This window comes from Haliaeetus leucocephalus, unplaced genomic scaffold (assembly GCF_000737465.1).
Source record: "Haliaeetus leucocephalus isolate CR32 unplaced genomic scaffold, Haliaeetus_leucocephalus-4.0 Scaffold339, whole genome shotgun sequence".
Classification (NCBI taxonomy): domain Eukaryota; kingdom Metazoa; phylum Chordata; class Aves; order Accipitriformes; family Accipitridae; genus Haliaeetus; species Haliaeetus leucocephalus.
Genome location: NW_010972775.1, coordinates 10,220,672 through 10,239,135, shown reverse-complemented (window position 1 = coordinate 10,239,135; position 18,464 = coordinate 10,220,672). Strand labels below are relative to the sequence as shown.

The window sequence follows — 18,464 nt, the reverse complement described above, 5'->3', positions numbered from 1 at the left end:
AGAAGCACCCAGAGGGCAATCAAAATTTACCTGTTCACTGTCCTCTTTATATTTTTTCCATTTCTCTTCATATGTTCTCTTTTGAGCAGTTAACTTTTCGAGATCGAATTCAAGTTTCTGAATTGTATCCATGTCATTCATATGAGTTGAAGCCAGACTGGTCAATCGTTCCAGCAAACCATGATTCTCTCTATTCTACAACAAGCAAGACAGGTTAAAAGAAAACAGAAAAATGCACACCTGAAACTGTTTAATAGAATTTTGAAGGAAGCACCTGACCTATTTCTGCTCACCATCCCATATCAGTCATGATTATTTCAACCAAGGATTGTTTCCATTAGATTAAAGCTACCATCTTAAAGATGATTTGGCTGGTATGGCTCTCAAAAATAAGCTGCAAAATAAACATAATATGGAATTCCCAAAAGTTACTAAATATGTTGCACAAGAGCAGTACCTCCACATCCTTCATCCTAATACAAGTAACCCCATCCAGGGATTGGACAGACTACTTAAGAAACAGTAAAGAAAAAGTTTATTGCAGACTCTTCTCATTGGAAAAACTAACCCCAAAATAAAAGGAAACCCTAGATGATTCTTTTTACCCTGGATGTAGGAAGAATAGTAGTGGTTTATTATAGAGGACCGTATACCTTATGTATTCTCCCACCTTGTCAAGTAAAGTATGGATATTGTAATTCACATAAGCCTCTAGTCAACATGAGAGCTCTGAATAAAACATATATGATAAAAAAATTAGCACAAATCATAAATTGACTGGTGTCCCTCACCTGTTCTTCCATCTTTTTCTGCAGTTGCTGAACTCTGTATGAAAGCTGAATATTCAATACAAACCGCCGAATATTCTGAAATCTGCGTCTGGCAAGCCATGCACGGGCATATTTCTGAAGGATCACAGCCTTGTGTTCTTCAAGCACCTTTAAAATATTAACATCTGTCTGTAATTATCTCTGGCTCAATCAGCATCAATTATAACATTCTGTGGATCTGCATACACTGATAATGACAATGCTTCTCACGAAATATCAAAATACTGAAATACCAAGGCTGCAGACACATTTGAAGCACTGTAGTAATCGCACTAAATGATCTGCATCAAGTACAAACCAGACAGAGTTCTTGGTAACTTTGAGATTAGATCTAAGCTACTGTGTATCAGTATTTTTATAGTAACAATATAAAAATATATATAAAATATATAAAATACATAAAATATATAAAAATAAGACTAGAAGATATGAGAACCAGACATGTAAAAGGTAGGAGTCATTGCCCTAGTTTCCATCTTCCTTATAGAGCAATAGTGGCTTCCAGTCACTGAAATAAAATTTTTGATAGGCTGTACCTTCCGGTATTTCTTTCTTGCTAGAAATCCTCTTGTATAAGCTTGAATTGTTACAGCAGCCACATGGATGAGCTGGCAAAGTCTCCGGACCAGGTAACCCCGACAGTATTTCTGAATTATTATAGCTGCCCATGTTTGCTTCAGAGTTCTTGCAGTTATAGCTTGCCTTAATTCAAAAGATAATAGAGTTTACTTAGGTCACATTAAATTTCTCATACTCATTCCCTCAGTCAGTCAAATCACACACACAAAAAATATGATGTTGAAAACAGGCATGCACTTTCTAAAATACAGCTTTTTCTTCAATCAAAGTGAAAGAGAGGGAATTATCCACAATCTTTGAAATCTGTTCCACAAGTAATTGTTCTGATGGTCTCTCTCTCAAAATTTCAAAGCCTACATAGTGACATCTTCCTCTTAGTCTGCTCTGTGAATGACTGGTGCAGTTTCTCTGCTGTATAACTCCTCATAACAATTTGTACACAATAATTTGTAGACCCTTGTAAATTGCTTTTCCTTTCTGCTACCTGATTTCTTCTTTGGCTCTGAAGCTAAGCAGTAAGCCCAGCTGACAATTGGGTCATGCATCATTAGCTAAGGACTGAGCTTACATGCAAGACAGTCCTCTCAGGAATTTGGCAGACAACATCTGAAATATGCTAAAATACTTTCTTCATATAATCTGAGGAACTTGAACATTTTCAATCCATAATTACAATCAAGAAGAAATGGAAATAAAATCTGAATGGCTCTTTCATAAAAATCACACTTCCAAATTAGTGTTGGGCATTAGTTTGACCTTCTATATCCCTTCAGGCATGCCCTAACTGCAAATTCATTTATCAGCCAAAAGTACCGCACAGTCCGCTGCCCCCGGAAATACTGCTGTATTATAATAGCTGCTTGTTTCATGCGAAGGAATTTCTTCCGATGCAGCCAGCCTCGAACACTCTTTTGGATCATGATGCATGCATGTCTCAGTTTATCTGATCGCAGTTTTTCTAAGTAAGCAACCTGTCCTGCTCTGAAGAAAATTTTTGTTCTCCCAAACTGATATTGGTTATGATCCTGAAAAAAAACCACAGTAGGTATATTAAGTTTTTGGTTTATTATTGTAGACCAGACACTCTCTTCCTTTTATAAACTGTCACTTCAGGCAAGCTCTTCTGAAATTACATGATCTTGGTAAGTAAGAATATCCTCTCTGCCTTCTTTGTAGATAGGTGTATATGGGGGGGACAAATCCACTTAGCAGGAAAGAACCAGAGAATTACATCCGAAAATCGCACCCTAGTGATCTCAAATAAAATGGAGGACCTGGACTTATCAATCTTCAAGACCTTGAAAGCAACCTCTTCACCCCCTCCTACAAGCCTGGTTCCTTGGGTTCAACAGTACCTTTTGGTGCACATGTCTGGCCTTGAATCAGTGGGAGAAGCTGCTTTCAAGCTCAGGCTCCCAGGCTTGGCCTGTGCCGGAGCTATGTGGCAAGTACGGCTGTGTTTGGCCTTATACATCCCTGAGTCTGAATGCAGTCCTGATTTGAATCACTGGCTTGAGTTGGACCAGCCTCATCACTACAGGCTTGTCTAACAAATAGGAGCAATATGCAAAACAGCATGTTTTTAGAACAGTTCTCCAGTATGCTGTATTCCACCATCAAAAGCCCTCTTGTGTGCATAAACTTCTAATACTTGACAAATGTATACCATTTACTGTTCACTGGTTTGTAAATATAGGTAGAATATCTTCCTTTTTACAAGCGAAGATACTAAGCACAGAGAGGTTAAATCATCTGTCTACAGCCACATCATGACTGTGTCACAACACAAGTTCATTGACTCGCAAGCCTATGTGCAACACACTACATCAGGAAAGATAGTAATAATGTCAATATCTTTCCTATTTGAGGAGTGAGTAGTTTTGCCAACTACTGTTGGCAAAAGAGACCTTTTATTAATAATAGATGCTATAATACATAATGAGTCAGTGCATACAAACCAACCTGGATTAGCCGCTGCAAAACAATCTTGCAAATCTGCTTCTTCTCATTTATGGAGAGTTCCTGCTGTGTCATAAGAATGCTGTAACGGCTGAAAAACTCAATGTAAGTCCACCTGGAAAATTAAAAGTTAGTAAATGCAATTCATTTAAGAGACACCTAAGTATTTTTTGACATATGGAGGCCCACTGACATCCCTACCTGGAAGGGTAGCTCTGTGCACTAATTCGAATAGTTTCCAAAACACCACAGGCTCGCAGTTGCTGAGCAACTCTCTTTGAATCAAACCTAAAAAAGCAGAGTTATATTTTACATTTTGCTGGGTTTGGCATGCTATAATAATTAGAACCATTCTACTAGCGGGATTTCTATTTCTGCCCGTAGGATGCAGAGCTCCCTACTTTTTATATGGTGTCTTGGTTTCGGTTTTTTAAAATATGTGATAGGTAGTATCTGGGTTTTCTTTTTCTTCCTCAAAACAAAGGAAGACTGTATTTATTTCTCTCTTATGAAAAGTCCTGTTTCCTTTCAATATTAACCGTGACAGTTCGCATCAGGAAGTGGCAAAGAATCATGCCACTCTCAGCACAAAACATACACAGAAATAAATTCCCTCAGCAGTTTGAGAAGAAACTCTCTCTACGTACTCTTTAGCACACTGATTATGAATAAACCAGGATTTACTCATTAATATCGGGGTTCAAGATTATCAGCACAAAGCATGGAAAGACCCTTTCCAATGCTGGGCCAGAGCTGATATGCCCACAGAGCACTATGCTACAGTGTCGATCCAGTACTAGCTAAGAGATCCCTGTGGCTGACAAATGACTATACTGTTCTTTCACAAACTTACGGTATACTCTTCTAGTCTAATTCAGACATGTTTTTATATTATCCAAGCTATTTCCCCCCTCATTTCTATTACACAGAATAATGAGGTCTCACTGCAGTGTCAGTGAAACAGTGCCATCTGTAACATGTTTTGCATGGACAGATTTTGTCTGGCTTCAATAAAATGAGCTAACACACTTTAAAAGCTTAATTTAGAATCAAAGTTTGTCTTTTCCTCCTACTCAGATATGATAAAAGCTTTTATTTCATTTGTCAGTATACCACCTTCCAGCTGAAAGCTGTATAACTGAAACCAGAGTGCTTCCACGTCTGCCCACAAAACAGACCAATAGCTGCATCAAGGTTAACTCCTACTTACAAGTTAGTGGTTATCAAACTGGTCATAGGAATTATGCAAATTATCTGGCATATGTGATTGTATTATAAGATTAAAATGATATAAAGTTGTGGGAAAAAGCCAAGGCTATGTTCAACACTGGTCATACCTTTTTTGACTTCTAAAGCTCTTCTAAGTATTTCTGTGAACAAAAGGGAAGTTCACAAAGAAAATGGCATTGGCTTTTATCCCCTAAATATTAACTGGTACTAATCCATACTGTACAAGAGCAAACACACCTATACAAAATATCCACCAACTTGAATCAAAGGTGGACAACCTTTCCCCTAAAAATGTTATGACAAATACACAAACACTAATATCCAGCTTGAAAAATTTTAGGATAATAAAGAATTTGAAAGGTATCAATAACTATTTGAAAGGTATCAATACTGAATGATTCTATTTTTGTAAGAAGACAATTTAATTTTTTTTTACTTCAGCTATCTTGAAAGGAAAAATATGTTCTGTATGGGAAGTTGTTCAACAATAAGAATTTAGCTTGCTTACATTAGCTACTTTGAAATAGAAAAATACTCTTAATTTTAAAGGTAATATAACAGCTCAACACCACTAACATACTTACTCAAAAGGCAACTTCTCATCATTTGGCTTTATGCATCGTACATAATGAGGGGTGGTTGCATTGAGTGTCACCATAAGTAAAGACAAAGAACTCCGGAACTAGAAAATATCAGACATAATAGTTTTGCTAATGAAGCATTTACAGTTAAGTATAAAGTCAAATCTTAGGTTTTTAATTATTTGTTAGGTTTTGGTTGGACACTGGGAGATTTTCTTAGGGTTTAGATCTTAAACACAGGAAATCTAAGAGTCCTACTGTACGTAACAGTCTCCTATATATAAATTAACCACACCTGCTTATACCCAGACCTGGAGCACTGCACTGTGGCTGGCTCTTGCTGTTCTGAAAACTGAATAGTCCCCCATGAATAGTAATAGAATACAGTATCATAGTCTCAGACTGCCCAGTACACTTCCCTGAAAGTATAAGCATCACAGAATAGCACGTTTATGTAGTACCTTACTACCAACAGTCATCCGGAGTTGTTTGTTAGGTGACTTGAGAACAGGTCTTGCAGATTTGATGTTTATACTTGAACTGAAAGGTGAAATGGACACTGGATCGTCTTGAAAAAAATCTGCACACAGATGAAACTAAAAGTGTGGTGAAAGAATCACAGTTAAATACTGTGTAACTGTAATAATTTTTAAATAAAAATTATATTTACTATAATGTAAAATGCAAACCCCATCCATCTTAATGCTTAAGCCAGTACTGCAGGATGTCGAACCAGATCTTTAAGCTACAAACAAACAACAATTGAGGAAACAGTTGCAACAGAGTCTACTGTGAACTAACACATTTCACAGACAAACCTCTGACCTGTCTGAGTTTGTCTCACAGACAAACTAACACATTTCACAGACAACTGTTGTGTAGGCCTGCAAAAGCTCTTTCAATATGAGCAAACATGGACATAAATACAGAACAGAATTAAAAATAGAACCACTTAAGGTTATATTTTCACAATATTTAATTTAAATTAAGAATATGGGTTTTGGTCAGATTAAGTTAGCTTCTTAATAATAATCCTGAAGTCTCAAGGCTGTAGACTTGAAAGGGACAGGGCCCTCAAGCAGATGGGAAGTGGCAGGTACATATAAGACATCTGATGTTTTCCCTGCCCTGGCATTCTCTTAATCTCTTTTGAAGAATAAACAAAGGCTGCTGTTAATGATAAACTACCTATCAAAGCTACATGTAATGACTATAGGGGAGAAAAAATAAAAATTAAGTGAATCGATTTAGGTACAAGGATTCCAAAATGCTCTTCTAAGGAGATATTAAGAAAAAAAAATTTACTAAGATAACTAGCAAAATAAATGCACATATACAAAAAAGTTGAATAGTGTGTTTTTCCATCTTGTATGTTATTTTGACATTAAAAATAAACACTTGCAGAATATAAATAAAAATTAAGACTAAACTAATTGATTCAACCTATTTAATAAAATCTTTTTATCAGAACAAATCTTTTAAAATCAGATCTGAACGAATTCCAGTAAAATCAGGTATTCAGAAAATTAATCATTACTGATTGCTCACAAACCTTGCTCTCTTTCAAGATTTCAATCAATACTTCATGTACTGTATCTCTGTTTTTTTCCAGAAATGCTTCACATTTATATTCTACCTGTGCAAACAGGTGAAATCATTAACTTGTCAGCAAGACATGAACAGTTAGCAAAATAATAATTTTTATTCTCTAAGCTCTGGTGGCTAACAGCTCTCTATTAGTCTTAAACATGATGACTGAAACTCTCCTTTTTCCAGTTTCATTATAGCAAGTATACATGCATGCATGCTGCAAATTTAGAAGCAGGACAAATTGTCAGAATCCACTATCAACTGCAATTTCATTCTGCCTTCCTTAGGAATTTCTTTCCTCCTCTCTTCATTATTCTGTGATTTCAAATTAAAATACCAAAAAAGGAATACTACACTTGAAATGTAAATAACTGAGACTAAAATGTGTATGGACTACAATCTTCACCTTTTTATTACACATTGTACTCTTTTTCTGCCTCTTTACCTTGATGATTTATTTTTATACTCTGAAATTCATTAATCTTAAGCACTTCTTATGCTTAAAGGCATGTTATGGGCAGTATTACCAATAAATAAATAGTAGTATGTATTGAAGATGAATTTTATAGAAGTTCCAAACAAGTGTGGTTAATACTTCCTTTATTTCTTAAGTTTGTTTCTTTTCTGAATGAGCTACTGCTAGAAACAGGGTGAAATAATACTGGGTTGTTTACACTCTACCTTATCAGCAAAGTGTTGAACGATGAAAGACGTGTTTGACATCCTTGGCTTTTCAAAGAGTGCATTTTTATTGACAAAATTATTATATAGCTTTTGAAGCCAGTTTCCATCTGTTCCATGAGGTAACTGTCAAAATGAGAAAGGCAATCTCTTTAACAAAACTCTTCTGGACTGTTAAAAACAGCAAAAATGCTTACTGTCAATAAATACTCTCTGAATAAAGCACCTTCAGTGAGTTACGAGGCCTGATAATAACCAGTTTTTGTGTTTTCAAAAGACAAAAGTGGCTCCCTGTAGCAAATCATTTTCAGAAAGAAGGTTGTATTAATCCACAAATTTGCTGACTAGAGTTAATTCTCTGATGAGTCATAAATCATTGGTATAATCATCATAATTTTTAAATTACCAAGCACTCTTCATCCAGAAGTTCTAAAATTCCCATTTTAGCTTCAATAAGGTCAATGACAGGCTGGTTGTCATAGAAGTCTATTAAAGTCCATGGGATATCTTCCTTCATATATTCTTCTTGTTCAAGTTTAAAGACATGCTAGATATGTGAAAATTATGAAAATGTAAGGTTACAATTAAGGAAGAAAATAAATACAATGTGTGCATGTGTGTAATTGTACACGTAAGATAGAAACAAAGTATTTATATATTTTGTAAGATACTACATGTCTGCCTTGTAAGAAAATAAGACTCAGAAATTTTCATTTATATGTATGTGTGTATGTATGTATACATATAAAAATAAAAACATTTTTATCTATTACTGGATAGCCATTATCCAGAAATATCCATTACTCAAATACAATTAGCATTTGCTAATATCCATTATTGATAATCTCAAAATTGAAGCAAAATAGATAAAGAACTGTAACAAATAAAAGAACATACCAGGTTAAATTGCTGCTGCAGTTTTTCATTAGCATAATTGATGCAAAATTGTTCAAAACTGTTCACATCAAATGTTTCAAAGCTGAAACACATGTCAAATAAGAAAAAAAAATTTCCCTTGACATCTTAATACAAATGGTAGTATCCTTGTGAGACTTCGGAGCTATCCTAATATTTCTAAGAAAATTAAATAGCCATAAGACTAATGAAGGTGCTAAGGCATTTCAAAACTTCCCTAGAAGTTAATGTTACCAGACATAACAGAGGAAATAAGCCAGAGTTAAGTCTAACAGTATCATATCAAAAGCTAAATTTAAACCTTATTCACAAAAAATACTAGTATTTATAGTGGCTGAACATATTCACTACTCTGGATGCTAAAGAACTTCCATGACTGTGACCTTTTAGTAAAACAAACCCCTCCAAATTCATTACCAGCACAAACTGAAAAGTGCCTCTTATCAACTCCAAAGAAAAGGCACAACTTAAAGTAAATTTGTTTGACATTCTTACCCATAAATGTCCAAAACACCAATAAAAGTATGTTGTTTGCCAGGGAACTGCAAAGCTTGGTTAATTCTTTCCACAATAAAGTCAAATAAATGAGAATAGATCTTCTTTGCCAGAGCATCCCTTGCATTAACAGCCTGAGCTCTTGTCATTGGCTTTATTACAGTCTCTGAGGTAGTGATAATCTTTCGGTGGCACAACCATTGTGCCATTTTGTCACAATTTAAATCCAGAAGTTCACAGAATATGTTGAGATGTTTATCTTCCAGCTTTAAAGAAGATAAATAAATATTATTAGATTACATTTAATACTTTAACTGTTGTGTAGACAGTGAAATCCTGGCACCCCTGACATCAAACTATGACTTTTACTTTTAGATAGACAAGGGGCTCTGTTCACTTCATCTGGTAAAATATCAAGAAGAGCTAAAGCAAATAAAACTGGATAGAGCTCCTCATATAGGAGAGAAAAACTTAGACTGGATGACATGCTTTGGATTAAGACACTGGAAGAAAAAGTTACTTTAGTCTATGCTTAGGTGTCCTTGCTTTTTAGACTTGCATAGTCTGCTGGGACACATTCTGAGCAGCTCTGACAATGCTCTGTTTCCTGTATCCTGCAGACAGTCCCGAATGGCTTTTCCAACAGCTGTCGATCAATTGGACATGGGGTTCCAAGAGCCACATTTTGCCTTTTGTTCAGACTTTCTGAGCTTGGGCACAAAACAGGATTCGCATAAACACTTGCTGTGATTCTATACAGATAAAGATGGAGAAATCTCTCAAGTTTAGTATACCAGTTTTAATGCTACTCTGAGCCCCAAATATGAGAAAAACTATTGCTAAAGGACTTTTGGCATAGAATATAAAAGAAAACATTGGTATCTGAATGAGCTACTTCCTTACACTGATGGATGATTTTTCATCTCCAACAGCTGTTATTTCCACGTTGCCTAAGTGCAGGATTGCTGCCAGCATTTTAAAAACATCCATCTGAAAATCCCCCTTCAGACCTAAAAAAACCAATTATTGATTATTTTAAATACTCAGAAACAGTACAATTAATTAAAATAGCACACTGCTGGATTACTTGCTTTGTTGTGTAGCTAAGAATTGTATAGCATCTCTGCAGACTACTATACTACTATGCAAAGCCTTGGTTCTGCCTACTTTCTGCCTGTCTGATCCGATGAGAGATTAGGCATAAACTCCCTGCACCTCCCCAAGTGCCAGCTCAAGTCTCATTTGGTTTCACGTATGCCATATAGGGGCAAAGAAGCTTCCAATTCCTATGGCTAGTGTTCATTGTTAATGGTCAAAATCACTAAGGCTGGAGTCTTATTGGCCCTTAAGCTAACATGCTGTGACAGAAGTGGAACTGGAAGCTTCTTTGCTAACAGCCATTTGCTCTTGCCTAGTACTTCTAAACCAGACCATCAGTGCAATGGATAAGGTATGAAAGAAATTATTTTGGTAATTACTAATAATGTTTTGGACATTTCAGAAACAATCCACCCTTGCCCATTTCAGAAAAAAACCCAATTTTTAAATCTACTGAAAAGATACACCCAAGAATTTACCCAGTAAGGCAAACGTCTTCTGAGTCTCCACCATATTTGCTCTGTCATCAACTCCTTCAATTACTGTGCTGCCGCCCATTCTTGTGTAGTTAAATTCTTCTGCACTTCCTATAGATAAGAAGCAAAATCTGTAATACTGGAAAATTCAGGGCTGGGGATAGCCATTTCTTAAAGACTCTTATAACACCAGAAAATTAAAGATGCTCTCAGACAACAGCTCTTCAGCAATGAGCTGGAGGTCCTCTTTTTCTGAGACAAATTCATGTGCCTAACTCAGTTAAGCTGACACAAATTAGTATTCATAATTCCTAGCAATCTTAATACTTGATCTAATAAACAAACAGGAATGAAGACTGAATAAACATATACTTAAGGTCTGTTCCTCCCAGGTGGCATTAAAGCTTCTCTGCAGATAAATGAATCAAGCCCCTAAACTGTCATTATGGCATCTGTCACTACAGAAAGTATTAGGATAAGATTTTCAAAGACACTTAGGTACTTACTTGATCATGCACTATTCAAGTTACTAGGGATTTGTTACCAAGTTCAATACAAGCAGGATTAATAGCTAAGTGACTTAAAAATGCAAGTCCCATTGTAAGTCTGTGAGATTGATGCTATAAAGCACTTAACATCCTAGCATTTGAAAATCCAATCTTCAAAATACTGCACTGCAAAAATGAAGAGTAGGTTATTTTCTTGAGACCTACCCAATTTAAGATGCTTAAATTCAGGTTGCATAGCAGATGCACACAACTGATAAAATATATGGTAGTTTCTCTCATTCTCTGACTGTAAATTAAGCAAAGAATACCATTACAGAAAGAAAGAAAAACAACAACAACAACAAAAAACAACAAACAGAAAAATGTTCAATATTCAACACTACTGTAAAGACACAATGATACTTGAAGGCTAAATTCTCCTGCAACATAGTTTGGCAAAGAAATTGCCCAATATTAAAATGGCACATCTTAGACTTCAACAAGAGCTTTGAAAGTGATACATTTAATTATACTTTATTTCCATTACCGATATGCTGAGTTCTTTCCCCAAGGCTGTTACTCTAATAATTTCTTCAGCTTGAACAACCATCTACTAGTAAGAACTGACAAATACTGTAATGAATAACTGTGTAGAAGTGGCAGCTGAAACACTGCACCATGGTAACTCAGAAAACTCTATTTCCAAACCATCCTTTAGGCAACAGATACATAGAAGTATTTTTCATAGTACTTAAAAAGTTACAATACTACTAAAAAGTAAAACTTTGTAAAAACAGTTTTATAAAATTAAATGCTTTCTTCAGTAGATTATCACAATTACGCTCTGACACTGTAATGAGTCACATGCAATAAGCTCTAGCCTTATACGCTGTTCCTTTCCAGATACAATTGGCACGTGTTACTATTGTGACTGAAAGTCACAGATTTCTCAAATACTCTTCACACTTAACTCAGGGAATTGTCCCTGAGATACATTCTCTACTTAACATAAGGAAGAACACGGAATAAATTAGCTTCTTACTATAAATAAGATTAGCTCCTATTAAAAAATAAATAAAATGCTAATTAGGTATACTATTCAGAACTTCACATAACATTTTCTATATAAAACTAGTAAAGAATAGTACTTTAGTAGCTATACTGACATTGGCTGTTTTTAACTTTATTTTACCCACCTGAAAGACAACTCTGGATTTCTCAAGAAGGTATGTTCTCATGTTAGCTCCAATGATTTGATAACTCTGATCAAAACTGATTTCAGTGTATTTTCCAAATCGACTGCTATTATCATTCCGCGTGGTTTTTGCATTGCCGACAGCCTACAAAAATTATAAACTTTTAGAATTTGTTTTACTTGCATCTTTCATAAAAATAACTTTGTCAAAACATGACTCAACTACCGTTTCCTAAAATCAAAGGTGGTCAAGGATCAATCTCAGCACTGAGCTGTGAGATTTAAAGTTTGAGGCCCAAATTTGAAGATAAGCCTCAAGTCAAATAGTATAACACTACATAAACTAAGAATCAGAGAAAGTACTTTTCCCCACCATAAGGAACCTTAACCAGTTTCTATTCCAATTAATAGAAACAAACAACCAACTGTTCAATATTGTTTTCTCATCACCTAGTTAACAGGATGTGGTGAGAGAAAACTCTGGAGGCAAACTAGTGCCTCCAAAGGGCCACTGGTAAATTAGGCAGAACCTGGGTGTTCCTGAAGCTGACTACCTCTTTCCATCAGTAACATTCAGAGGCTAAAGTTCTAATTTAGATATCTAACTCGGGCAGATAAAACATTCCTAAAGATTCCAAAGATTCCCAGCAGCTCCCCAAATTCTTTCTTTGATGAGTACAGACTTGAAAGATACTCTCTGAAACTTACCTCAGTTATTGGATTGGATGCCAGTACTTTATCCTCCACATCTGCATTGCTGTTTGACTTACTCACAGTGGCAAAGTATCTCATAGTGTATCTTGCAGACACAGTCTTTCCAGCTCCTGATTCTCCACTAACTATAATAGACTGATTTTTGTTATTTCTAAAACCAAATAATCAGACAGTTTAAATCAGACATGTCTAAAATGCATGTGTAAATGTAAGAATTATATATATGAAACAAATGTATGAAAACACAGCTGTGGTCAACTGTCATGTCGGTTCCATCTTTCATCTGTTCTTCTCTTACCCCTCTTTGGCTATAACCTCTAGGCTGATGTCATTGCTATTCACTCAGCTAAGACAGTGTTTTGCCCCTAATCAAGAATGAAAATAGTTATGAGCTCTATAAATTCCTCAGCTGGTTAAGGAATTACTCCTCCTCTAGTTAAGCCACCCATTCAAAGGTATTCTTAATAGCCAGTGGCACATACACAGTTAAATTAAATGACAAATAACACTGACTGCCACTAGTCTTCAAGTGTTATTTATGAACATTAAACAACATACTGAACCTTGCCATTTGCTTGTATGCTTCTTCTGCCACAGCAAATATATGTGGATCCATGTCCCCCATGTTTTGCCCGCTATATGCATGGATAATAGCATCTCCATATATTGGCAACTGTTTATACGGGTTTATTGCAACCAAAATTATTCCTACAACCAAGTGTGCAAAACAAAAATAAAATACATGTTAGTTCAATGAAATGCCAGTTTTCGGCAACAACAGTTAAACTGATTCAAAGTAGCAATATTTTCTAAACTAGGTAGGAGATCCTGATCAAAAAACAAGTCTATACTCATATAAAAATGAGTTAACTTGAATGAGTTAAAATACACTTGAGGAAAACAGTACTCGCATCATATTGCAAACTAACCCAAGATTATTATTTTTTATTTTAAGAATTTTTTTTTAAACCTTGCATTTTACTTTGCTTACCACTATAGGTGTAGATTAGCTTAGACTCCACAAAACGAACTTTAAGATTGTGTAGAACAGCTGGTTCATGGAGATAACTAAGTGCAGTGAGATCATTTTCACCAACAAGTATGTCAGGATTTCGTAGGGGTGGCAGAGCAGCTGGATCAACAGGGTAATTCAGTTCCTGTCAACAAAAATGACTTGAAATATCCTAAAATGCATTATGTTTGCATAAACACAAATTAATCTTCTATTTTTAAACGAAGCTACAGGGTTGACAGAGCCCTGTCTGATCTTGTATTTCATCAGTTGCATACATTCCACTGAACTTAGGGGACTTGGAGATCATGAAAGTACGATGGAGCTCTTCATCATTTATGAAAAAGAAAGCCACTTTCTCTTTATTTACAATATTTTGTGTTGAAATCTGTAAAAATGAAAACGCGTTTAGCTCTCTAAATGCATGCATATTTCAAGTACAGATGAAAATGGTAGACCAGCTGCAACTGAATGAAAGTAAGCACCTGGTCAGGACTTAAGTCAGCTCTAAAACCATCCTTGTAACCCTTCGGTTTTCTTAAACCCTTCGGTTTAAACTTTTAAACACTAAGTTTAAAACTCACTTCTGTTTCTTTCAACAAATCCATTTAATCATATATTTAATAGTTGTCTTTACAGAACAGGAATGCAGAAATACAGAAATACTGTTTTCAAAATATTAAATTTGTAAAGAACTCAGATACTAAAATTAACAGATCTTACATAAAGCACCAACTTTAGGAAAAAAAAAGCAACAGCTAGCTCTGTGAGAGATAACTACGCCTGCCTTGCACTTCTGATTTACTTCGACTTGAGTTTCAGCGCTTGTTTCAAAAATGAAGTGATCTTCAAGGTTACGTGTTCTATTCTAATGTTATACAGATAGTAGAATTGCACTCTTCATATTTTTAGGTAACAGCTGTTTACTGTACAAATTTCAATATGATAAACTTCTGGTCACTGCAGGATTAGCATAAAAGAAAATATGGACAAGTCATTTAGATCCTCTAATGGTGAGTCCTATGTTTCTACATTAACATATCTCAGCAAACCCCACAATAATTAAGGCTTTCCTCCTTACAGTTCCATCTTCTAATTGCACATGGAGAAAACAGTCTCCAGTTTTGTAGTTTTTTGTGATTTCCGCAGACTGCCAAACTTCTTCATTATCAGGGATCCAAACCCTATTGTACTACAACAGAAAAACAAGATAATAGTTAGCTTAGCTATTATCATAATACCAGACTAGCATAAAAAATAGTTTTCAAATGTCAAGGGCAACCTAAAAGCTGAACTGGATGCCAGAACTTTTGGGGATTATTATTAGCTCTGTACAGCAGGCTGTGTTTTTGTGTTTTAGTTATTCTTTGTGAAAGAAAAAAATGAAAGCAGACTCATTTCTCGGACATGCTTGTTCTGCTCCTGGTTAGTGTAAAGTCTGCAGAACAACACAGCATGCAGGAAGGTGAAAAAGGGCCAGACCGTTGCCAGGCTCTTCAAACCCTCTAACACTGAACAAAGAGAGTAAAATACACTTAAGGCAGAGCCCTGATTTCTAGCAGATTTCAAACGAGCAAGTACCAGAGAAAGCATCTCGCTTACCGGAATTTACACAATCACTTCCCTGAAATCAAGTATAGGATACTGAACTTAGAAAGCATTTTGCCATAGGCACAAGTGTATACAGAAGGAAGACCCTGCACAGTTACCCTTCTTTTAATGGGACTGAAGTGCAACCTCCAAACATCTTCCCCTGTTCTAGGGCAAACTTCAAAGACTACTGGCAGGTTTCTTTCTTTACAAGCAATCAGCTGGCTTAACTGTGCTCAGTCCCAGTAAGGTACTTCAGCTCTGCCTCAGGAAGAAAACACCGTTCCTAAAAGCACTTCTTTCCAACAGAAGCAGATGAGTTGTAACTTTCTCTTAGGTATCTGAAGAATTGAGACAACAGAATTACCTCTAGCCTTCTGCAGTATAAATGTTTGAATGTAGATTACACCATTCGAACCATTTGATTCTCCTGTGTTGGAGTTAAAATGCTGAAGCAGTAGCAACATCTTTAAAGCTCTGCCCTAGAAGCTATAGGAAACACCCTAGAAACTATAGGGAACAGCATTCCTTAAAAGGACATAACACAGCTGGCAACCTCAATAAGTGAGGAATTTCTTCACTGATGTGGAGTGTGCCCTTCTCATCCTGCCAGGGTTTTACAAAGCGGCAGCATCCCTAAAAGCCTCCCTAATGCATCAACTATTAACACTGAAATCACTTCTATTCAGGGATTTGCAGTTTGAGACCACTTCTGACATGCCACCATCTTCCTTAAAACTTGGTGCAAAATTTTTTTTATACCGTATAGTGTTTATCTCAGAGGGCAATGAAGATAACGTTGAAGACTATATTTGGATGTAAGGAGAGGACAGGAGGAAGGACAGTGATGTCAGAAAAAAAGCCTGAAAATCACCAGTACATGCTAGTACTGAGTTTCTTACTGGCCATCTCTCCTGTAATTTGTGATAAAGTAACACTAGAGAGCACAGAACCATTCAGTCCCTACTTGCGCAAGCAACCATGCCATATAATCTCCTTCCAGCATCTTTCTGTTTTGATAGCCAGAACCCTTTGTTTAATTCCCTTACCCTAGCTATATTCACAGTCAGTTGAAACTAACTGTGTTTAAATAAACCCGTGAGAACTGCTGCAGCTGCTTACTTGAGAAATTAACATTAGTCAAGGATTTCATGAAGTGTTAGCATACCCACAGATACCTTGGAGACTCATATACCTTCTGATTTTGGTGTTGCAACTGTTGTTTTTGGCATAAATGACTTTTTTCCTCTCTAATTTGGAGGAAGCCCTGGAAGCTCCAGCAGATCCTCAGAACACGAGGGTCTCTGCCCCAAGAAGCCCACTGAACACACTGCCATTGGTGGGTGCCTACAGAGGTCCCTACAAACCGCACCGTACCTCAACAGTAGCTTTCTCAACTCTAACCCCTGAGGATCAACATCAAACTATTTAGGGTAAGATGGACTTTCGCAGGGACATCCTGCAAATTAGCTTGGGTTGCTCAGTGACCTCTCCAGTTGAGTTTTCAGTTATCTCTAAGGATGGAGATTGACCTTTCTGGTCAACCATATGCCAACCTGGCATGCATGTCAGGTGATGAACACTAATCGAAACCTCAGCTGCTTTCACGATACCTCTTTGCTGATGCCTTCAGCATGATGGCATTTTTTCACGCAATATCCAAAATCACAAAGACGTCTTCTAAACAACCCCAACCCACAATGATGACAATGTTTTCATCTATCTGACCAAAGGGAGAAAAACCCAGCTTCACAAATATCTATTTAATGGGCATATGAAAGACATGGTTAAATTCAATCAGTTTTAACTTTGCTTTTTCCACGTATATCTAAGTACAAATTGACTTTTGTGTCATTCCTACGCTACATTGGTTTCCTGGCTTACAAAAAATACTTATCTATTCACAGCTGTTAAATTGAATTCTTTACTTGCTGTTATTCTATGCGAGTCAAGAGTATTGCCACCAAATAGCCTCAGGGGCACATAGCATGTTCCCATGTAAGAAGGTGAACTGCACGAGGTCACGGACAAGAAAGGGAGGGAAAAGCATGTGATCGAAGTACTGATTCTTCAGAAAAAGTCTCTGCAGTTCCAGGAGCCTCCATTGGCAAATGTACCCAGCCTACCAAAGTTTGCTTTCTCCAAACCCTGCCTTGCAAGTAAACAGAAGAGAGTTTGCTCATTTTCGTATCAAATTACACCCACACTCCTTCCTCCCCTTCACCTGCCTAACATCATTCCTGCTTAAAAAAAACCCATTTGTTCTTTCAGCTGCTCTGAGTGTGGTACCACGACAACAAGTGAGTAAATACCACTGCAGCACAAGGCTGAACAGGAGTTTATTATGGCAGCTGCTTTTGCGATGGAAGAGATACGGGCTTATAAAGCAGTAATATATGCACGTTAATTTTGCTATGTAAAGCTAAGCAAACAAATTACATGTCACAACGCTGGTGACTACAGGAAAAGTGGGAAAAATTGCGCAAAAAATACAGCAGCCGCATTAAGGAGGAAGAACCTTTGATTTTGTACCAAGTTCTGCCAAACGTACTCAATATTCGCGTAACAAAAAGCGAGCACTCCGCGATTGAGCGGCTGGGGAAGCGCTCTAAAACTTCAGAATTGCCTAATGGCCGGCTAGCGCATCAGGGACCTCCACCTAAAGACCGAAAGCCTCAAAAAAAGAAGAAGCATTTCTCTCAGAAAAGAAGCATCTTCCCACGCTGCCCGGGGATTTCGCAGCCCCTCCGATGTGCTTCAGCTCCGCTGCCCGGTACCGCTGACGCGTCCCCTCCCGTCAGGTCCAGACCCGCCAACTCTGTCAGTAACGCAAGCGGCTCAACATTTTACCGCACCGCCGCCGCAACCCCAGAAGGCACAAAACCCACAGGGGCACGCCGGCGAGCCCGGCGTTGCTCTCCCGGCCCGGTCACCCCTTCCTTCCCCTTCCCCTTCCCCTTCCCCTCACGGGGCGGCCGTCGCCCCCTCAGCGGGCGCGGGACAAGGCGCCGCCGCTTCCCCTCAGGCGCCG

The 18,464-nt window shown here is 37.1% G+C and overlaps 1 protein-coding gene across 1 annotated transcript in view; it reads right to left on the bottom strand.

Moving 5' to 3' along the window:
• The window catches only part of MYO5C (myosin VC), a 35,506-nt gene that overhangs the window by 16,477 nt on the left and 565 nt on the right, over positions 1-18,464 (bottom strand). The window contains exons 2-22 of the mRNA XM_010572281.1: positions 14,925-15,035; positions 13,823-13,988; positions 13,395-13,539; positions 12,826-12,982; positions 12,119-12,262; positions 11,148-11,229; positions 10,438-10,545; positions 9,764-9,870; positions 8,861-9,126; positions 8,348-8,429; positions 7,857-7,997; positions 7,451-7,576; positions 6,732-6,815; positions 5,641-5,775; positions 5,183-5,280; positions 3,570-3,656; positions 3,372-3,483; positions 2,223-2,434; positions 1,367-1,532; positions 792-938; positions 31-195 (exon numbers count right to left, since the gene is read on the bottom strand). Coding sequence (XP_010570583.1) covers positions 31-195; positions 792-938; positions 1,367-1,532; positions 2,223-2,434; positions 3,372-3,483; positions 3,570-3,656; positions 5,183-5,280; positions 5,641-5,775; positions 6,732-6,815; positions 7,451-7,576; positions 7,857-7,997; positions 8,348-8,429; positions 8,861-9,126; positions 9,764-9,870; positions 10,438-10,545; positions 11,148-11,229; positions 12,119-12,262; positions 12,826-12,982; positions 13,395-13,539; positions 13,823-13,988; positions 14,925-15,035 — 2,841 coding nt within the window. The remainder of the gene's footprint in view (positions 1-30; positions 196-791; positions 939-1,366; positions 1,533-2,222; positions 2,435-3,371; positions 3,484-3,569; positions 3,657-5,182; positions 5,281-5,640; positions 5,776-6,731; positions 6,816-7,450; positions 7,577-7,856; positions 7,998-8,347; positions 8,430-8,860; positions 9,127-9,763; positions 9,871-10,437; positions 10,546-11,147; positions 11,230-12,118; positions 12,263-12,825; positions 12,983-13,394; positions 13,540-13,822; positions 13,989-14,924; positions 15,036-18,464) is intronic.